Here is a 23,530-nt window from a genome sequence, read left to right as displayed (position 1 = left end):
AAAAAAAAAACGGCCTCATTTGAAGAAGAAAAAAGTTTTGTTTTATCAAGACAATGCACCGTGTCACAAGTCGATGAAAACCATGCTGAAATTGAACGAATTGAACTTCGAATTGCTCCCTCATACACCGTATTCTCCAGATTTGGCACCCAGTGACTTTTTCCTGTTCTCAGACCTCAAGAGAATGTTCGCTGGTAAAAAATTTAGAAGCAATGAAGAGGTAATCGCTGAAACTGAGGCCTATTTTGAGGCAAAGGACAAATCGTACTACAAAAAATGGTATCGGAAAGTTGGAAGATCGCTATAATTGCTGTATCGCCTCTGATGGCAATTATATTGAATAATAAAAACGAGTTTTGGCAAAAAAATGTCTGTTTCTATTAAACGATACGAACTTTTCAGCCGAACTGTTAATTGTAATATGAATTTTATTTGTAACTAGCGGACCCCTGCACACTTCGTAGCGCAATAATATTAGATTAGATGTAGAAAATCAAAACTACTTACCAATTTTAATGATTATTGGAGAAAAATCATTATAATGCTCTATGATAGTGGCCCCAACCTTTTTATATCGCGGGCAACAGGACAAAATGTATAAAACCGATGGTTTGCGAAACGCGTACAGGCAGCATACAGTTTGCCATCTGAAAAAACTCTAAATTCACGCTACAGACTCATTGCCCATGCTATAAACTCCTAACGATTATTGACGGTAACAGAAAAGTTAAACATATGAGAAAATGACGTTCAAATTAAAATGACATATCAGTGAGCATCATTGGAATACGTTGAATAAAAACTTTTTCTTCTTCTAATCAGTCATTCAAAATTGTTACCTCGACAACATTTGCGATTAACTTTAAACTTTTTTCTGTACTTGTTCCTTTATTTTTCTGCACTTTATTTTGTACTTTGTGTGCTTGTTTCTGTAATTTATGTGTTTGTTCCTGTACCTTCTGTGCTTGTTTCAGAATTTGTTCCTGTACTTTCTGTACCTGCTCCAGTATTTTCTGTATTTGGTCCTATAACTTCTGTACTTATATCTGTACCATCTGCACATTCTGTACCTTTTTCTGCACTTTCTGCAATTGTGCCAGTACTTCCTGTACTTGTTTCTCTCATTTCTGTACTCGATTTTATACTTTCTGCACTTGTTCCTGTACCTTCTTTATTTTTTCTTGAACTTAGCTTCTGTACTTGTTCCTTTTATTTCTGTACCTGTCCCTGTGAATTTCTCACAGCTCAAAATTATCTTTGGATGGAAATTATTTCGATTACTCTAAAGTCAGAATAATCGAACGACCCTCATGATTGCTCACGATCAGTGAAGTAAAATGGTATTTTTCTGGCACAGTGAGAAGTATTTTCCTTCATGTTCCGTAAAAATGAATCATCTGACAAATGTTTTTGATTCGATCTTAACATTTTTTCCCCCCAACAGGTACAAACGTACACTTCGCACTGGAAAGCAGTTTTTCCTGCTTTTAAAGGTCCCAAATCACCCAAGCAAAATGCAACCAAAATCAGTTTGACAGTTTATGAGCAAGAGAGTGAGTTTTATGAGTCGTTCGAATAGATAAAATATGTCGATGAGTTCCCAAATCTCGGTTCCATCAATGTAATTTAATAACAGGAGGCTAAGGGGATAGTTCGAATACATTGTATGAAACTGTTCATACATCAATGTAATTTAATAATAGGAGGCTAAGGGGATAGTTCGAGTACATTGTATGAAACTGTTCATAGCAAACCTCAAAAAATTGAAATTTCGTAGTACTCTGGGTTTGATATAATTTGGATTGTGTTTGGGCCAATTGAAGACGTTTAGACTCAAATAAATAACCGAACTTGCTATTTGAAGCAATTGACGAAATTTGGAGGTCGTTTCGCGAAAAATTTACACGAAATCTCGTCTGAAGAATCCTTCAAAAGTATAGCATAGAAAATGCTTATGAAAAATTTGAACCGTAAAAAACAGAAAACATCCTTCTAATTCGAATGGAATTGTTCCAAAAAGTAGAGAGCCGAACCGTTTTGGTGTTAATTTGAAGTGGAACCCCGTTGTCTCTGAATAACATTTCAGCGCATTGTGACAGCAATAATTATATCTATCGTGAAGATAAGATTAACATTTCTGGATTTTCAGGAAAACAACAAATCATAAATAACGTTAATTACTTTCTTTTCTTATAGTCGTTCTATAATTTGACTTGACGGCATTGAACCCAAATTTATATATTGGAAAATGTAAACCTGTACGCTGTTCGTTTGGCGCACTTACTTAATTGAACATGTGATTCGAAATAAAGAAACACGTGAATCAAGTAGGTTCAGTATAATTTTTGCACAAATCAGCTCGTTTGGCGCCATACGATTTCAATAATAATCTATTGTTCACATTTTGCTCTATAGTCAGCTAGCATTTCACAACTCTATACACGCCAAACAATCATCGAAGATCTAGCATGCATTGAGTGGGAAATTTCCAATTCCAAACGAAACAATTTTATAGTTTTTCTCTACTTTCCCGAAGGATTTTCCTTATGTACTATAGCCTAAATCATTTGTAGATCGGTCCACGCATACCAGAGAACATTAGCTACACACATTTTTTCAGCTATTATTTTATATATAGAAAGATAGACTCTGAGTTTTGCACACGAAAGTAAAGAGCACTAGCGGAGGGTGGCAAATGAAGTTATGATTAATAGCCACCACTTGAAGGCAGAAGATTCGATCCTAATCCATTAATCTTTGCACTAATAAAATAAATAATATATTATTGCAAATTACCTTCCATTAATAATCATGACAACTTCACCTGCTGAAAATCTCTGCTAGAAAGGGTGGAGACGGGAAACGCGGCTGTGATCTTACCTAGAATTTATTCAGAATCGCCACCCTCACTGGGTTCTATGGCTCATATTTAAGTTTAACTGACATTCTTAGCCGCGTTCACGTTGACGTTAATAACACTATGGTTACCATTAGCTGTAACCTATCGGTACATGCAGCATCCGATGAAATATCACTGAGCCCTTATAGTCTCCAGTATTTACCGGCTTGTTTTGGTACAAGGCGACGTATGGCAAGCAATCACTATATAAAGCCTTCCAATTAGCTCAAATTTTATCCAGTGTCGAGCTGCAATTTCTGTAGTCAACAAGTAATTGCTTCCGTACGCAACTAATATTCCCACAACCAACATGTTCAAACTGGTAAATCATAAGCTAAACTTTGTGAATCGAACATCGAATTTAGCATAATTATTTTAAATCGCATTTTCGTATTGTTATAGATTCTCATCTCTGCTCTAATTGCGGCAGTTTATTGCGCCCCAGCGGATAAAGCGGGACAGGTAGGTTTTTTTATTCCATTATTATATAATTTAAATACAGTTTCTATATTCTGTATTCTTTGATAGGACCGCATGGATATATCAGAAACGTCGTGGAACCCTGCATGGTCTAACCACGCCAATCCGAATGCTGCCTGGCAAAACCCGAACGCTTGGGGCGCCAACAGCTGGAACCGTTGGAACAATCCTTCCGAACAACGCTGGAACCGTTGGGGAGCCAATGCTGATCCCTGGAATCGTTGGGGAGGAGCTAATGCTGGATGGAACCAATGGAACCGTGCTGGAACTTGGCCAGCTGGTGGCGCCGCTGCGAACCGTGCCTGGAATCCATGGTAAATGGTATCAAATGTTCACAGAACAGTTACCAATGGATGTCGCATCTAAACCCTATAAAGAAAGGCTATGTTTTTGGTCGAATTTATCTGTTTCTTAATAAAGTTCTCAAATCTCCAATTTGTGGTTTTAACTTTTAATTAATCCAATGCTCATGTGATCTCTCATAGCAACGAAAGAACTATCATAAATATTAGAGTAAAGTGCTATAATATGCCCGTTTAAGAAAACATTGAGATATTTATAAATGTATTAATATGTTTTATTCGAGAATGGGGGCATTTCATTCAAGCACGGCTGAGGGATATAATTTTTAATGATTAATATAGAAGTAATAACAATTGATTGATATAAACCCATTTTCAAAACGACCACATTCTCAGTGTATTCGTTTGCCATGTGGCATAATGTTCGTAAAGTGACTGTTTTGAGATAATTAGTATATCCAAGATATGGCTTTGTTTCTCTGCATATTTATACCGTGAATAAAGACATTTGCACTGCTAAAAGTTAGTTACTGAATTGCAACCGATCATTAGACGTTTCATACGGATAAAATGCTTATTAAGTCGAATCAAAGCCTTACATCGAAAAGCTGCCTAATGATATTTTCAGTTTTTTCATATTTTCCAGCAAAAGACAACTGCCATACTTGCATAGCAGAAGGATCCTACAAAAAGATAGTGTTAGTGATAAAATTTTTGTTTAGAAAGGTCTTAAACGCTTAAAAATGGAAGAGGGCCGTTTTGGCCAGCAAGGACGCTTTATAATACTTTCCCCTACACATTGATACTGTACAACTTGGTCATCTTTACTTTTATGCTGAGCAACTACTTTCTCTTTCCAGGAGATATTGTCAGTAATAGTCGTGCAACATTCTTCATGTAATTCATGGAAGATTCACAATATTTAAACTTATTTTAATGGAAATCTCGCATGAATCTGATTGTTTTAATACATTACACAATCAATTATGTTAACTGATTCGGAAACTTTTTTTATTATTATTTCTTAGTAGGTTTCATAAGCACTACAGCGAGTAATTTTCCAGCTGAATCGGGAAATTGAATGAAAAAGTCTATGAAGAATAGAGTACAATTTTGTGGTCTAGCGAGCAAGAAAAAGACCGCGACGATTTTTTTTTATAAATTACTTTATTTCATAAAGCAGACAGCAGTATAGGCAGTTTTTTTCGCCGTAGCTCCCACCATATATAGTACCTTAAACTTAATATATTTCGAACACAGTCTCGACAGTTACTATTTAATAAAACATACTACTAGTAATTTCCTTGAATATCGTATTATTATTTCGGTATTCATTATTTAATCGACTAAAAAACACTGTTTTTCTCAAACGATTAGCAGCTTACAAATTACATTAAAGAGAATAAATATAATATTTTTGTATATACTGTTCATGGTCTTATAACTATTTCAGGCTTGTTTGTATCAGTATATCAAGTAAGTAAGCTAGCTGGCTATTGGTTGAACACATGGAGGAGGAAAAAGGTTAGCATAAAAAAATAAAAATTAATTTGAAACTCCGATGGTCTTAATAAAATGATAAAGAAGTTTCAAGGTCACGAATAGCGAGAATGTCGCGAAGAGCAAGAATGTGGGACATTGGATAGTCTACCTTGGATACGCAAAGAATTTATTAGTTGAGACTTGACATCACGATACTCCACGCATTTCAGAAAGACATGGCCAATATCGCGATAACCTTCGCCACAAGAACAATGATTAGTTTCGGAAAGTCCGCTACAAAGGAGATGTGCGTTTAACGTGTAATGATTGGACATGAGTCTGGACATCACACGAATGAAATCCCTACTCAAATTCAGCTCCCTGAACCATGCCTTTGATTTGCATTCAACGACGAAATCATCCCAGTGGACAGCAACTGGTGAATCTCGTCCAAAACGCCCAAAAGCACAACAATCGGCTGGGAAGGTTATGGCCTCGATAATATTTAATGTAATATTTATCAACTATCTTGAGAAAGGAAATACAATCAACAGTGAATATTGTATAGCGTTATTGGAGCGTTTGAAGGATGAAATTGCAAAAAAAACAACCGCATATGACAAAGAAAAAAATTTTGTTTCAGAAAACGTACCTTCACAAGTCACAATGGCAAAACTACTTGGATTGAACTTCGAATTGCTCCCATTTCCACTATATTCGCTAGATTTGGCTCCCAGCGACAACTGGCTGTTCGCAGACAAGAAAAAAATGCTGGCCGTTAAGAAATTTTGCACGAAAGAAAAGCACGAATCGCTGAAACTAAGGCCTATTCTGGGGCAAAAGATAAATCGTTCTACAAAAATGGTATTGAAATGTTAGAGCGGTGCTGGAATGATTGCGTTGTTCTTCATGGAGGTTACATTGATGAATAAAGTTAATTTTGAACCAAAAAAACCGTGTCCTCTTTGTTAGGCCCGGGACTTTTCAGCCCATGTGTTATTACCTTAACTATTTTCAACAGTCAGATTCCTCTGACTCTAGATTTGAAAACCCGTTTTTTGTTTCGAGATGGTACAATAAATAGCTATGTGGCCGAATTTTTTTGCAGGTCGTGCGATTCATAACCTGTGAAACAGAGTCGAACAAGAAGACGACAACGGCAACGCAGATCTAGCAAATGTCATTAAAAATGAATCTAAGAGACGATAAGACTTCACAGATAAAAATATGTTGTGAATTTAGATCTATTTTTATGCACATATTTGAAGCAGGCAATTAAACATAAAGTTACTTTACAATTCTGTAGGTTTCAATATGATATAATCGCAAAAGTAAACGTCAATTGAAAGATACAGTTTTATTCATTGAAAACTCAATTCAATTTTGCATCGTTGATGGTTTTCAATCAAACTTCCGATTCAACCCATGTCTGCTTAATGTCACTATTAATTTACATGGCGTGTAAATTACATTATTTCTTTCTGTGTTGTTTCCATCATTAATGGATACTGAGTACAATTGCTTGCACTCGAGTATCTTAACTCCCTCAAGCATAGAGTTTTTGAAACGACGAACTCCATTTTAAGTCTTCGACTGTCAGACTTGCTTCAGTGACAACACCGTCAATTTCCACATCTTTCGATGGAATGTAAACTCGATATTCAAGAACGAATAAAACACAGATTACTATTTGTTAGCATGTTTCAAATCGTTAACAACAACTTGAGTTTTTTCTCTATTAACTTTTGAGATTTCTGCAACTTCAGAGAAATGTGATGTCAAATCTTTTGTAATTTGCATCAAATTCAAAGGCTTTTATTTGCGCCGAAAATAGACTATCCATGGCCCAGAAGTACCCTCTGGATAATGTTTAGCCCTGTGAGCATTTAAGTTCTTAATAGTATCCGGATTCGGATGATCTTCCATGAGATCACCCATTACATTACCTTTTTTCAATTAATAATATCAAAACTTATGAATAATAAAATTTCAGTTATAGTAAAAATAAAAAAATTAAATCTACCTTGTTGCAGTTGTCTCTGATGCTCTGTTGTGAAGAACGACGTGAAGCTCACCCAACGATTTCTAATCGACATTCTTCTGGTATCGTTTTCTGCTATCTCCGATGCTCTACCGTCGTAGTCACCACTGAACTTGGTGTGTGCTGCCTAGCCTTCGTTGCTAGCTTTCCAGTCGGGAAACGCCCCGAATATTGCTTTTGCGATTAGCACCAGCAGTTTAACTACCTGCAGATTAGATTTGTCTCGGTAGCAGCCGTTAACTCACGAGTCAGTATAATCAAATCACAACCTCTCCGCTTGAATGTTTTTCACTGAATTGAATGCATTCTTTATAACATATTCGGCTTCCTCAATCTGTACTGATACCTTTCTAATTATTGTGAGCTGGTTGTAATAGTAGTCCAGCTGATCCTACTGTGCGATAGGTTGTTTTTTATTGTTCACGATAACCAATGGGGTCATAGCTATAATCTACACAATTGCCATTCTTATCTATTCCGGAAAAACGCTCGACATACTAATGTCGTTTCGCTTGAGAAAACTGAAACTGACCCAGGGTAGTTTCATTAAACAAACACTTTTCATGAAACTGTGTTGATTTCGAACTTATCAACGAATGTATGAGATAAAGTAAGCTTCGTGAATAATGGAATCCAATGATCGTCGCTGTAACGCTATTCAACCCAATTCAAGCAATACGTCAAACAACGAATGTAAAAAATGAACATGCACGATGTACAACTGCGACGCATAGAATGCATTTGTAGATTCGGGTTTTCTATGAGTATTACTTGTTCATTTCCACCTTTCGCTCTTCTGTGCGGAGAACAGTTCAACATTATTCGAGTCGGGTGTGTATGATAGGTATAAAGATGCTCGCACTGAAGATGGATGAATGAATTAGTTACACGAAGAAGTTATGTACAACATTGTTGCTAGTAGTACTAGCCATAAAATGGTTCTGTACGCCTAGAATCGGCTGCAAAATCGGTTGAAGCAGAACAGGCAAATTCCATAATAAAAATGTAATACGAAGACTGCTTTGCTTATCTTATTTTTATATAACTGTTTTTTTTACATCTGTATCTCGTTAAAACCCTTTCTTGGGGAGAGAGGCAATATAATTATCGTCCAGCTATGATTAAGCTATTGGTTCACTATTCGCCCCATCGTCCATTGATTGTCCGTTGTTATTGTAATTGATGTTGCTGTTATTATTGCTGCTGCTATTAGTTTTTATGGTGTTGTTGATACCCAAGTAGCAAACATTGTTCTAACATTGTATTTCTTCGCTATTCTCGCAACGATTGTGCGATTGAAAAAGTGCAGTTTGCGTGTATGATGAGCAACAAGTTTCTTGTTTGATATTTTTCATAGTAGTAATATTTGTTAAGTAGAAACCGGCAATGAACTTATTGTAGAAGCAGTTCAATAAACCGATGTGGAACTTAATCCTTTTAGGTTTTTGATTTGGTTTCACAAGCAGTAATATGAATGATTTTCACATTTGTTACAAAAACATGTACACAGGGAAAGAAATCCGCTACTGCTGTAATGATTAGAAAATTATGAAACCATTTATTTTTATTCCACATGAAACCATGAGCAATAAATTTTTTCCCATGAAAATTAATCGTGGTCCGAAAATTCGTTACTTGAGAAATGTACTTCTTTCAAAGGTCGTAACACCAATTTTCTACTCTCTTTGAACCCTCTCCCTCAAGTGATGTGAAGGATTGCTTAATAGAATAATGGTAAGGCCAAAAGCAGACTTTGAAAAGCAAGAACTACTGAAAATGTTTACTTGATCCTTAGACATATGCATTTCATAATGGTGTTGTATTACCCACAGGCTAACAGAGAATTGACAACATAAAGATAATGACCCCAAAATTGACATCAGGAGAGACTCAACACGGCTACGTCTTTCATTTGGCAAACATCAACGTTAGATTTTATATATTAGATATATATGAATGTGTTCTTCCACATTTGGTGCGACTGTTGTTGTCAGAATAATATTTCGAGAGCTAGCGTAAACCGAGAAATAAATTTGCCCGTGAATTTGGAACACCATTTAACGAGAATCAGAAAATTTTATTTGTTCAACTATTTTGATTAATTTGTTTCCTTGACATAACTACACAAGCTGTATTGATTCACCCAAATATTATTAATATTTTAATATTATTTTGTTAAATAATTTTTTGAAATCAAGAAAAATTCATTCCGTGATATTTGCAAGAATTCGACGTCGAGTTTGTTTGTATGAGGTTGGATTACCACGCGTTTTTTCAAGTCACCCTTAAATTTCAGCGAAATCAGTCCAAATGGATTATGATCTGAGAACTTTTAACCATGCTGTATTATCATAATATGAAAATACACTATTTTCCCCAAATCATGACTCGTTTTGCTCATTTCTGGAATCGGAATTTTGCACGTGAAATCATTTGTCAAACATATCTAACATGAATAACCGTTCTGTAGCAATTGTGAAACATGTCAATTTTAACAAATTTTAATTGCTACTTGGGCAGTAACGTTGAAGGGTTTTCTATCATGTTTTCGTTTCGTTGTACATTGGCAACAGTTGATGGATTATTTGATGAGATTATTTGATGGGGCTGTTTTCAGTTTCTGTCTCAAAAGTACTGGGGTTGTTTGTTGCTTGCTTAAGAGAAGTTTCATTATCAATGGATCGAGTTATTAATTTCCTCGAAAGGTTTTCCATAGTCAACTGTTTGCATTCGACACACACACCCACACACACCCAGTCGTACACGCAATGCAATCCGAAAATTGTTTTAAAACATCTTTTTTGCAAAAATCGCTCAAAAAACTTTCAATGCAAAAACCGGACAAAAACAAACTTCAAAATTAATACCGACAGGCGCTTCTAGAACGATATGCAATAACCAAATATTTTTGTTTCTTATGTAAAATAAAGTTTATTTTTTGTCAAGAATTTGTGAATCTAATCCGGTATCTAATGTCCGTGCTTTTTCTGATTGTGCTGTGATTTGACGTGCTGCTGGCCATGATTAGATCCGTGAGTCTTGTGTGAGCTATCATGACCATGAACTCCGGGTTGACTGTGACTCTGACTGTGACCATGACCAGCCGAGGAAGACTTTCCGTGCCCTACGACTTGTTTTCCGTGTGTATGCTGCTGCGGGTGGTGTTGTTTGTTTCCATGATCAGGCTTAGTGGCAACTGCGGCAACGATAACTGCTAAGAAAACTATGATAGTCTGAAATTCAAGAAAAATGGTAGCATGAAGGTTTGATTGAACTGTTATGGTGGTTCACAGAAATTATATTTCCTACACGGTAAATCTGAATAGTCACAGTATGATAGTATGATAAAATATAGAATGAAGAGTAAAATGTGCTCTCAACCGCCAAACTTCGAGTCAAACCACTTCCGTCTGGCAAACTTAAAATCCTTTGGGGCTTTGGGGGTCTTAGTATCTCATGGGTACCGGTTTGTGCTAAGATGGACGGGAAAAATTTTATTTATTTGATGTTTCTTCCTTAGCTCAACAGTGCATTAGAAGATTATGTCGGGTTGCTAATGTCAGCTCGCGGATCAACATAATCAACACAATTTTCTGATCCATGAGGTACTAAACACCCTAAATAACTACTATTCGTTGAAGACCAGTATGCCGTCAATTGGTTTCGTTTCTTTCGGCTTGTCGGCATTCGGCACTTCGGCGCATATAGCAATAACTTTACGTCTGTTTAGCGGGTTATGTTGATCCGCGAGGTGGTATTAGAGGGCTATTTTAATGATGTCATTTCAACATATTTTATACACTAAACATAATAAAGAAGCTAAAAAAGGAAGGCCAAATCATTTAAAATATTCCGTTAGCTTTATTTAACTACAAATGTTAAAAATGTGGCTTTTGGCTTTTCCTATAACATGTTTTCATTCATTATTTTCGTGCTAAATCGTTACTAATTTTGTTTTCCACTTAATACCCCGCTTCAGGCGTTTTCTTGAACTTTCTTCGATCAAGAAGAGCTGATCCGCTCGTAACTGATTACTAACATCGGCAAGTCATGTACCTTGCACCACATTTTTATGCACATCGACAGCAAGTCAAGCAAAGCAAAATCTGGAAATTGTTCCATTTGTCAATTTAATAGTCTACCTACTAAATATGAGATGCTTGTTTTATAGCGCAGTGAAATGTTCAAGCATGTGTGCCACTTTTTGCCTTATCCTTAAAGCCAGAGGTAGTACATCTCACTCTAACTAAACTCTAACTCTATGGTTTTAATATATAAGCAAAATGGTGGAGTCGAGAGATTAAGGTCACAGTAATGCAATAACCGGTAAATTGAACGCAATGTGGAAACAACTCCACAAGGCGGTCGATACAACAGCTACATAAGTGTTGGGCAGCACACGGATGAACTAGCGTAACAGTTGATAAACTGTCAGAGAGTGATGAACGATAAAATTCAGACAAGAAGTCAAATGCTTGCAGCGATTACACATCAAAGCAAGGAACGATATAAGGAGTCCAGGACTGCTGAGACAAAATTACAAAAAAAAACGCGAGCACAATTATCGATTCAAACCAACCGAATTTTTAAACTCGATTATCTGGGTTATTAATTGATTACTCGATTAATCGATCGACATCCCTAGTCATGATTGTAGTGTACGGTTTAATTAATACCTAGAAATATTAGTATTAAATTAGGAGTACAAACCCATCGAAAGATTAAAATATGTTAATAAAACAACTGGCAACTGTGTGGAGCGCAGTTGATTAGTTCTAATTTGAGAGGTAACAAACTTGGTAGTGCTTATTCAAAACTCCCGAAAAACCCGTTGTGAACTGGATAGTTCATAATTATCTTTATATTCGTCTACTGTTAATCATTCTACTTTTGAGTTTTCCCCTTTCAGTTCTGGTCCCGTACAACGGAATGATTATCACCCGGTCAGCAAAACACTACAATGATCAACGAGCTTCGGCTTCTGTAAGCTTCTATTGAATGAAGGATCGAGTAAAGAGAGCATGAACAGATTGCAGATTGAGGATGATGGACAAGCTGTGGACACGCTCACGCTAGACGAAATCTGAAAGGCAGAACGATATCTTAAAATCGGGATGGCCGCAAGGAAGAACAAAATATAGGCCGAACTTCTAAGGGTAAAGCCAGAGAGAAAGCGACACGCGACGCGAAGCGATGCGAAACTTGACAGATCACACGTAGTCGCGCGGCAGAGCTCCGTCTACTCAACTTCAGCAGAAAAATGACAAGTATGTCAGAGTGAACTTGATGCGTTGCGAAGCGACTACTGACCGACCGCATCGCACTCACTCTAACACACATGTTATTTTTCTGCTGAACTTAAATGGACGGAGCTCTGCCGCGCGACTCTGTGCGATCTGTCAAGTTTCGCTTTCTCTCTGGTTGCACCCTAAGACTAAAGCCAGAGTGGGAGCGACAAGCGACGCGATGCGATGCGAATATTAAAGGACCGCACGGCGAGGCACGACCGAATTTCGTCCACTTAAAAAAAACAAACATGCATGACACAGTAAACACGATACGTTGCGTAGCAACGAGCGATTTTCAGCGCGACAAGCGACCAAGCACCACGTGTAAAGTTTTTACGCGATCTGCTAGCGAACAGAGGTTGAATTAATTTTTGTCATGACGGAACAAGATAATTCGATTGATGTTGAAGCGCTAATCGGTGCTATTTTTAAACAAAATGCGCTCTGAGATCAACAATATCGTAATTACCGAAAACGGGCTCCTGTGAAGAAGTTTTGGAAATATTAGGAACTACTGGTCAGTATAGTCATGAAATTTTTGAGAATCTTTGACCAATTCTTTGTACAGATGGTGATATTCACCAAACTTTCTACTGTTTCGATTAATATGATGAATTCCGAACTCTTTATGATTTCCGAAGAAATAGTTGCGTACGCCCTCAGACTTAAAAAAAACTCTTCGTCCGAATCCATTCTATTGAAAACGAAAGAGAAAGTCAATTTTTGTTTCCCTCTGGTGCTTTTAAGCATCGCTTCTAGTTGCTTTTACTATGGCTACTATGTAGCATTGAAAATTTTCGCGTTACGCAACGCATCGCTTCGCGTCACTTGTCGCTCCCACTCTGGCTTCACCCTAAAACTCTAGAGTGACTGTGCGACAAACTCTACCATGTGATCGGTAGGGCTAGATGGACTCGAATGCTCCATCTACAAAAGGGACAAAAGACTTAAATGTTACATATTGCCAGAAACCTGTTCACTATGATAAGCCATGAGATAAACTGGACAAGAAATCATCTACACCAAAGACTAATGGTTCTTCTTTTTCAATGTGACGATGTCTTTGATTTAATTATTTTGGAGATGTGTTTCATTTATTCAAATTATTATGGCATTAATCTAAAGTGAGAGTTCATTGATCCTATCACCCAATTAAGATTGCAAATTAATGATGATTCCTTCATCTTATTATCGATAGCGTGACCTCACTTGAGCTGACGCCGATTAATGGCGCACAAACGAAGCCAGTCAGTTTGTGTTCAAGGTCTTACATGCCAGATATGATCAATCATCGTCCTGAAAGGATTCGTTATGTCAATAGAATTGTTGCACTATGCATAACAACGGCTGCCTGTTGAAACAGAATTGTCAAATCTCACACAAAAAAAATGTAATACCAAAACTTTGCTTTGCCAGTCAGTTTTGGTTTATAGTCCAATGCAATGGACTTTCTTTCCGCTAGACTATTAATGACAGCCTAGCGGTGTTGCAACACCAAGCCACCGCAAAACAGATCAAAATTTATTCTTTCTCACAAAATACTCTAATTATCTCTACACCAATACGAGACGAAGTGCTCACTCATGATAATTCAATCTTTTTATTGAGAAATTTTATATTTCCATTTTTCAGCCAATTGTTATATTATGTTATGTAAACTGTTATTGTAAACTTTCCACATAAATAATCCAAAGATAATGGTGATCAATATATAAACCTTCACTAACCATTAACTTAACCATGTTTCGTGGTGTAGTTTTTCAGTAATTCGTCGTTTATTCTTAACTTCGCGGGCACTTTTCATGAACTAAACTTTAATCCACCCCTAACAAGGTCTTTTATACATAAAATAAAGAACAACAAACAAAACAGACGCTACGAAAAAGTGTTTAACATGCATGTACTTTAATTAAAGACCTCTAGCAAAGAACTCCGCGAGTAGAAGAAAGGAAGAAAGAGCGAGGTGTATTCAACAAACAACTTTATCGCCGCAACCTGCCCACTGTGGACCAAAATCACAGACTGTGTGCGATGGCTCTCGTACTTCTATACAATTCTTCAGTCTTCTCTGCTTCAGGGCTCTCCTTAAATTGGGTAACGTAAGAAAATTTTCTGCTGTTTAGAAAAAAAGTTGTGCAGTCTGTTGGCATTTGTGTGAACGAACATCAAAATATAGTTTGTTTCAGAAAGCAATTCTATTCATAAAATGGCAAAACAGGTGAGTTTAACTTGTAGAAATTGCAGAGCCTCGAAGTGGGTTGGTCGCCCTATCATGTCTAACAAGTTTGACAACAATCAGAACTATTTTATTGTCAATTGTTGTACAAAATTTACGAACAATGAACATCTTTTTTCTCAGTAATCTATTCATCTGATAATATCACAATTGTGTTCATTTTAACCATTCCTCAAGCAACGTTTGGTTTTGAAAAATTATCTCCCATTATGTATCTATTTTAGGTTACGTAATTAAGAACTACACCACTTCATCTTCGCCTTGAATGATACCGCGATGGCTTACCGTCGCCGTTGGTTTGTCCACTTAAGGCCGATTCTGGTTCGTAAATACCTACATATATAAAGTAACGAAGACAGGTTTTTGGCGATTACGTTTTAGACGCATTCCTGAACTCTGATACAAGTTCAAATATGTAACGTGAATGCTGCGAAAACAGATAAACGAGCAGTTAAAGCCCTGGGAGGAAGATTCCATATAGGGATGATCATTTTTACTGGACTCAAATCATTTTAAAAAAATACTATTCTTAACCATCCGAGATAAATGAAACTCAACTATCTAATATTTCGTCCAAACTTCTTGTTTTCTACATGTTATTCAGAATGAATGCGAATATTTTTATGGAATATGTGTGCTTTAAAAAAAAATGAATAAAGAGTTGAAATCGTCATTCTGGACTGCTGATGATCAATGTTTTCAAGCTTAATTGTTAAATTATCTACAGACGTCAATTGATCGTTATGGTACAGACATACGCATTGTTAGATACTACAATATTTAAAATGCATATTTTATTCAAACAGTAATAGCGATCTTGTCTTATTTTTATTTATATCTCACGATTTTTTTTTGTTTTACTTATTTCTAAAATTATTTGTGCAGTCCCACAAAGGCTAGAATATTTAGAGAAAAAATGAACAAATACCCGTTCCGAAGATTTAAGTATTCATTGCCACGCGATTAAAGTTCTCATGGGATGCAGTGAAATAAAGGGAATGATTTTTGAAAATCTGTTCTAAGAAGAAAATCGAAATCTGTGCCTTCGGTAACAATTATGCTCTTCGATTATAAAGCCTTCCCGGCCAAGTGTTTTATATTGCTTCCGGTAGTGAATTTAGTCTACCAAATTTTGTTAGACGGGTTGGAAGGTTCTAACTAAAAAGGTAATAAAATACTAATGCGACTTCAAATTTAAGTTGTGATTCAGGGTTAAAAAATGTCTTACTCTTCACTATGCGGGTGTAACTTAAAAAATACGAAACAAGCCGCGTAACATTTTTCTGTCATAATGTTGGACGCTTATAACATAGTAATGTGTTATTGGATTGGTTGGTTGGTTGGTAAACGACTAGACAATGCGCGATTCAGGCCCCAATGTGGTTCTTAGCCTCTTGTCCAGTAACTCCTATCCCTACCTCCCCGCGATGCCGGCTGGGGTACGAGTAACCATAGGAAAGATCGAGTAACCAACCCCGGTGGGACCTTGGTCGTATGCTGACAGGGAAGGGGGGGCTTGCCTTCTCTTTACAGAGAGCGAGCCTACCCGAGCGTCTGTTCCCCATGTTGGGGCGGCTCGAAACAGCGTCTGTTCTCCATGTTAGGAGCGGCTGATTACCGTCCTTGTGTCAGTGTGGGACTCTAAACAGTGTTGACACGATGGCCCTCCGGCGAGACAGGAGGTTGGTGCAGGCCTGACAAGCCGCCCGGAAAACACATGTTACGTACGCTCAAGAAAGAAATACGACTCGGAATAATCGGCAAAGACCTACGCAACGAACAAAGGACTACGATTGGAAGCTTGGCACATGGAACTGCAAATCGCTTGGCTTCCCAGGATACGACCGAATGCTGCATGATGAGCTTCAAATCCGCGGCTTCGATGTCGTAGCACTGCAGGAACTTTGTTGGACGGGACCGAAGGTGTGGAAAAGTGGGCATCGAGCGACTACCTTCTACCAGAGCTGTGGCACAACCAACGTTCTAGGAACGGGATTTGTAGTGTTGGGCAAGATGAGCCAGCGCGTGATTGGGTGGCAGTCAATCAGTGATAGAATGTGCGTATTGAAGATCAAGGGCCGTTTCTTCAATTACAGCATCATCAACGTGCACTGCCCACATGAGACGAGACCCGATGACGAGAAGGAAGCATTCTTCGCGCAGCTGGAACAAACCTACGACAGCTGTCCACGGCGGGATGTAAAACTCGTCATCGGCGACATGAATGCTCAGGTAGGCCGGGAGGCAATATACAGGCCCGTGATCGGGCTGGAGAGCCTGCACGCGGTAACAAACGACAACGGTCAACGATGAGTAAACTTTGCAGCCTCCCGAAGAATGGTAGTTCGAAGCACCTTATTCCCCCGGAAAGATATCCACAAAGTCACCTGGAGATCACCTGATCAACATACGGAAAATCAAATCGACCACGTTCTCATCGACGGGCGATTCTCATCACGACGTCATCAATGTCCGCACTTACCGCAGTGCCAATATTGATTCTGACCACTACCTTATCGCGGTTTGTATGCGCTCAAAACTATCGACGGTGCATAATACTCGTCGCAACGGAAGAGCAGCTTGGCACGGCGACTCTTGAAGACGGCTGGAGGAACATAAGATCCGCCGTGAGTAGCACTGCTGCAACCGTTCTAGATACGAGGTTATCGAATCGAGGAAATGACTGGTTTGACGGCGAATGTCAGCAGTTGGTCGAAGAGAAGAATGCAGCAACGGCGAGGATGCTGCAACACCGCACTAGAGCGAACGAGGAACGATACAGACAGGCGCTGAACAGACAGAACACGGTTTTCCGGAAGAAAAAGCGCCACCAGGAAGACCAAGATCGCGAAACGATGGAACAGCTGTACCGCGCAAATGACACATGGAAGTTCTATGAAAAGGTGAACCGCTCACGTAGAGGCTACACGCCACAGGCCGAAATGTGCAGAGATACCAGTGGTAACCTTCTCACGAACGAACGTGAGGTGATCGACAAGTGGAAGCAGTACCAAATACAAATAATAATACCCCTAAGTCCCATACAAACGAACCGCCAATGTTTGGTTCACAGCCTGAACAAGTAAGCCTAGCAAATTACTCCCTTTCATTGCGATAGTTTGAAAATGTGGAAGGAGATCGTTTCTGGCAACGCTTTATGCTAGTTGCTACGGCGCAAAACAAGTTTGTTTGTTTATGTTTTCCGTTGCTGTATTGCAACAAATTCAAAGGTACACTCCAGCTAATCGATGGATGAAGAATTGCGATATATTTTGGCAGTGATGGGACTTTATTTCATAAACGGGCCTTGGTGTGGAACATGAGTACGATTCGTATACGAACCACGGAAACAGCGATTAGCGCTCTACACGATAAAATAAAAGTTAAAAGAGAAACAGATGCAAGCTGTGTATGCGTTTTCCCAATAGTCACTCATCTATGCGTGATCCAGACAAATTGATTATAGCTCAAACGGTGGCAGACACAGCAGTTTTTCTTTCACGATGTATAAACTTATTAATTGAATTATTCTCTATTAGTATTATGACGTAAAGGTTCCCCGCATTTAGAAGATGTTGGAAAAAGTCTTACTCCTCTGACGGGAGTGATTTGCAATGAGAAGAGACATTCTAACATATAATACTGAGCAATTTCCGAAAAGCCAAGGAGCAAATTTCTGAAAAGCCAAGGAGGACAAAAAACAAAATCCGATATGGAATAATTGCAATTATACTGCAAATAAAAATATTATTTTTGAATATTAGTTGTTGTATTCCTAGAAATGACTTGGTAATACAGCCACCAATTTTCGTTACCTCATTCGCATATATATCAATCGGTCATTTCCAACCGATCATATCCCGGTACACTTTCATGAATAGCCTTAAGTATGGCGATCGCAACCAAATGTTGAGCTAGCGGCAACCCCAACAGACTAGACAGTGGAACATGCAGTTGGATTGAGAACATTCCATATCACTTTGGAGACCGATTCCGTTGGTCTGCCGGCGAGGAATGATGAATCCGTGAGTCAGCCTAGCATTCGAAACGATTTCCACTGAACTGCTAACTACGGGTAAATAAAGTGATAATCTGCCAAATGTGTACGTTTTGAGATTATTGTAATAGTCACTTGCAGAAATATCAATAGGCATTTGATTCATATAAATTGGTTTCAAAGCGGATGTGGATATTATTGGAGACAATGATTCGCTTGAGAATTACATAACCATTCTGCCCGTTTTAAAAACATTGCTAGCGTCTGATTAATCTGTGCTAGGATCTGTGTATTTGTCGGTTGTCATGGTAGTTTTTCTTAAGAAGCATTTCAGTGTTTTTTCAAAAGTGCTCTCCAAAACTGATCTATAGGTAAATAAACTGTTAAACCCTGCAAGTAACAGAACGTTAATAATAGGAATGCATACAATTAAAATTCTCACCATATCTCATACACAACAACATAGTTCAAGTTAATTTTTCACTACAATAAACAGTAACTATGGTGAACTTGTTCTTACCCTTCAGTGTTGCTAGTTTTATAGAAAACTCGCTAAAGTACATTGTCACTCTGACAGTGTATCATGACAGTGTACCGCACGATGCAAAATGTGTCCTTGAAAATTTTTCGAAGTATTCCGTATTATAATTTGTATTTGGCAGTACTATGACGAGCATCTGAATGGCAAAGCACAAGATACAGAGAACGGAACAGAAATCAATCTGATCTGTCGGAGATAAGTGAGGAGATCGGCAAGCTGAGGAACAACAAAGCCACGGGCAATGACCAGTTACCAGGCTAGAGCGCTGCACTGGATGATTTCTAAGATTTGGGAGGAGGAGATTCTACCGCAGGAATGGATGGATGGAGCGGTATATCCCGTCTACAAAAAGGGCGTTAAGCTAGATTGTTGCAATTACGACGCAATCACATTGCTGAACGCCGCTTACAAGGTACTCTCCCAAATCCGTTGCTGTAGTCTATCACCAATAGCTAAGGAATTGGTAGGTACCAAGCGGGATTTACTGGAGCCCGCGCCACTATGGATCACATATTCGCGATAAGACAAGTGTTCCAGAAGTGTCATGAATACAACGTACCCACGCATCACCTATTCATTGACTTCAAAGCGGCATACGACACAATCGATCGAGAACAGCTATGGCAGATAATGCACGAATACGGTTTCCCGAATAAATTGACGCGATTGGTCAAAGCAACGATGTATAGAGTGATGTGCTACGTCCGAGTATCTGGGAAACTCTCGAGTCCCTTCGAATCTCGGAGAGGGCTACGTCAAGGTGATGGACTTTTTTGTATCATGTTCAATATTGCCCTGGAAGGTGTAATTCGAAGAGCGAGGATCGACACGAGTGGCACGATCTTCCGAAAGTCCGTAGAACTTTTTGGCTTCGCTGACGATATTGATATTGTGACACGTAACCTTGAGAAGATGACGTAAACCTACATCGGACTGAAAGCTGAAGCTAGGAGTATCGGACTGGCCATAAATGCGTCGAAAACAAAATACATGAGAGAAAGAGGCTCTAGAGAAGAAACACTACGCCTCCCACCACGAATATTGATAGACGTTGACGGTATCGAGGTGGTTGACGAGTTCGTGTATTTGGGCTCACTGGTAACCGCCGATGAATACACCAGAAGAGAAATTCATAGACGTATTTTGGCAGGGAATCGTGCGTACTTTGGACTCAGAAATACCCTTCGATCGAGAAAAGTACGCCACCGCACAAAATTGACCATATACAAAACGCTCATTAGACCGGTTGTTCTCTACGGTCACGAGACCTGGGTTGGAATTTTTCAACAAGTTTCTTGAGGCCACTTGACTGGAGGCAAGTGAAAGTTATCATCATTCAAAAGCCGGGGAAACCAGCTTCCAATCACAACTCATATAGACCTATTGTCATGTTGTCCTGCATTAGAAAATTGTTCGAAAAAAATATTCGTCGACGTTTCGATACTTGGGTCGAGACAAACGGCTTGTTGTCAGATACTCAGTTTGGTTTCCGTAGAAACAAAGGGACGAATGATTGCCTTGCATTACTTTCGTCTGACATACAAATTGCCTTCGCTCAAAAACAACAAATGGCATCTGTATTTACGTGAACGATATTGTCTAGTAACCCTAGACTGAAATCAAAGATGCAAGATACCTTAGATAACTTGTCCTCCTGACTCAACTTTTTTTGGCATTAAAAATGCCTTACTCTTCACTATACGGGGCCGGGTGTCAATTAAAAGTTTTAAAAATAGCCGCGTAACCTTTTTGTGTCATAATTTTGAACGTTAATAACTCGGTCATTTGTTGATGGATTGTTATAATTTAACAACCAATCGATTCGGAAACTTTTAACTTAAACATGTATGACGACGTCGTTTCAGTATTTCAAAAGCATACTATTGAAAAAATTGTTGGAATCGACCTATGTTTTCATCCACCAATCCCTGCTTTACAAAATGACGTCAACTTCTTGTTCGGCATAGGAGGCTTTGCGTCATGCATAAAAAACACCGCATCGTTCTGCGTAGTATGAAGAGAAATCTATAAATATAGGCGGCACAATATTTCTTTGCCTAGTTGATGTTTGACTGCGAATGAAACAAGTAGCTCGTCCAGTGAGCTGATGACTGGATTGTATATGCGTTCACTTGCTGGATTGTCCCTTTTGCATTATGTGTTGGTGAAATTTCCTGCTGTCTGCACAACACCGCTTCGTGTTCGATTGAATATCTTATATATCATCTAGCTATTGAAGAACCGAATCAGCGTGGTTATCGGTTCTTTTGAAATATCCCATGTATTTAGCAAATTGTTGGTCGATTTTGCCATTAAAAATGCCTTACACTTCGCTTCCCGAGACTGGGTGTCAAATTAAAACATGCAAAACTAATCGCGTAACATTTTTCTGCCATAATTTTGAACGCTCATACCTCAGTCATTTGTTGATGGATTTATATAATTCAACAACCAATCGATTCGGAAACATTTAACTTAAACTTATGAGCTAACTTCATTTGAATATTTCAATTGCATTCCATTGAAAAATTTATTTGAATTGAGTATTTTATTTTGGTTCTCTGGTAACTATCAGGCTAATTTAGTATTATCGGCAATAGATCTAATTCGGATCTAATTTGCAGCGCTTGTTCCTCGATGATTTGTTAATGGATTTTCCTCATTTAAATGATTCCAAAGCTTCAATATTGTAAGCTTAAAAATGTTTTAATTTGTCAACGGATCGGTTTGCATACTTAAATCTCCATTCCCATACGAACAAAACGGTGGCGCGAAAATGGATTCAGTATAAAGTTGTGTTATGATGATAATCATAGATACTTCTTCTTCATTATATGTGACTGAACAAGTTGTTGTCCCACCAGGAATTAAACGCTTCAAAAGATTCAAAATTAAATTCTGAAACTTATCTAAAAGCGGTCTCCTCGGTTTAGTAGTATAAATGAGTTCCACAAGCTCACACATACAGTACAATTAGATGCAATATCATATAATATCAAAGATAAACTCAAGGTAAGTTTACCTACGATTTCGTTTGAATAGGAACCCTCGTAGAATTTGGTTAACCGCCAGTTTCAGTTCAATTATTATTTGCTTCAAAACAATAAGCGTCTTATGGCTACACGCGTTGTAACTATGACAATGTTCATTCATGTGTTAATAACATCAAGTTACAATATGAACAAAATTTCTGAATTTTGTTGCGTATCCATTTCGTATATTCCTAATATGCCAAAGCGAAAATCTATGTAAGTAACTAAATATTGCTAACTATATTCAGGATTAAATCTTTAGGTTGTTTGTATCTAAAATTGAGCTTTCAAGTAACTTTGAATTCTAGTTAAAGGACGTTATTCAAAATCTTAACAATGTAAAAAATTGTGGAAAGGGATCAAAATTGAATATAATTAATTATCAAGAAAGAATCTAATTGTCAATTTTATCATTCGCCAACAATCTAAGCGTTTAAACTAGAGCAAGTTTGTAATTGGTCAATTGAAAAAGTTTTTAGTTTAGTGTATCATCATCTCTTTATTTTTGTATATATGTATTATGAAGACCCTAGAAACGTTCCATTTTTAATGTTATAGTGCTCGGTCGTGTCTTGAATACAACCCTCTAATTTTTTTCGACACATCCATGCGCAATGGAAATCCCAAAAATATTTTCAAGTAAGTTCAGACAGAGAAAACTGAGAAAATGTTTTACACGGACAGATCACGAATTGAATGGGCTACTGGGTTTAGTATGTTCAACAATAATGTTTCGGCCTCATTTAGGCTTCAAGAACCTGCATCTGTTTATATAGCAGAGTTAACAGCAGTTCATTACAGCTTGAGTGTAATCGTCACATTATCTCCCAACCATTATTTCCTCTTCTCAGATAGTCTAAGTGCAATTGAAGCCATTCGCTCAAACCTGACTGCCAAGCATGAACCTTTTTTCTTAGGAAAAATAAAACAGCGCTTGAACGACATCTTGAATTATAATTGTCAAATCACTATAGTCTGGGTCCCGGCTCATTGCTCCATTCCAGGCAATGAAAGAGCCGATATTTTAGCCAAACGTAGTGCTATCGAGGGTGAAATTTATGAGTGACCGATTGCTTTTAACGAATTCTATAGCGCATCTCGCCAAAGCACACTTGCCAGCTGGCAAGCTTCTTGGGATAGAGATGATCTGTGTCGGTGGATGCACTCAATTATTCCTAAAATATCCACAAAGGCATGGTTCAGGGAACTGGATGTGAGTAGGGACTGCATTC

At 38.1% G+C, this 23,530-nt stretch overlaps 2 protein-coding genes across 2 annotated transcripts; one reads left to right on the top strand and one right to left on the bottom strand.

Moving 5' to 3' along the window:
• Positions 1-3,075: 3,075 nt before the first annotated feature.
• Positions 3,076-3,814, top strand: LOC131438778 (bifunctional endo-1,4-beta-xylanase XylA-like). Its single transcript, XM_058609034.1, has 3 exons — positions 3,076-3,221; positions 3,302-3,361; positions 3,428-3,814. The coding sequence occupies exons 1-3, from the start codon at positions 3,210-3,212 to the stop codon at positions 3,695-3,697; spliced, it is 342 nt and encodes a 113-aa protein (XP_058465017.1). The 5' UTR covers positions 3,076-3,209; the 3' UTR covers positions 3,698-3,814.
• A 6,295-nt stretch (positions 3,815-10,109) lies between these two features.
• On the bottom strand, positions 10,110-14,482 carry LOC131438718 (zinc transporter 7-like). Its single transcript, XM_058608924.1, has 2 exons — positions 14,220-14,482; positions 10,110-10,437 (listed from the first exon to the last, which is right to left on the bottom strand). Exons 1-2 carry the CDS (start codon positions 14,232-14,234, stop codon positions 10,174-10,176), a joined length of 279 nt encoding a protein of 92 aa, XP_058464907.1. The 5' UTR covers positions 14,235-14,482; the 3' UTR covers positions 10,110-10,173.
• Between the last annotated feature and the right edge of the window lie 9,048 nt (positions 14,483-23,530).

The sequence above is a fragment of the Malaya genurostris genome, chromosome 3, assembly GCF_030247185.1.
Source record: "Malaya genurostris strain Urasoe2022 chromosome 3, Malgen_1.1, whole genome shotgun sequence".
Taxonomy (NCBI): Eukaryota; Metazoa; Arthropoda; class Insecta; order Diptera; family Culicidae; genus Malaya; species Malaya genurostris.
The sequence above is the reverse complement of the archived record's forward strand: the minus strand, read 5'-3'. Positions and strand labels throughout refer to the sequence as shown.

Excerpts from the sequence above, each read along its gene's own strand:
- LOC131438778 (XM_058609034.1), top strand. Across the intron at positions 3,362-3,427 it reads CAGCGGATAAAGCGGGACAG|GACCGCATGGATATATCAGA; the intron begins GTAGGTTTTTTT and ends ATTCTTTGATAG.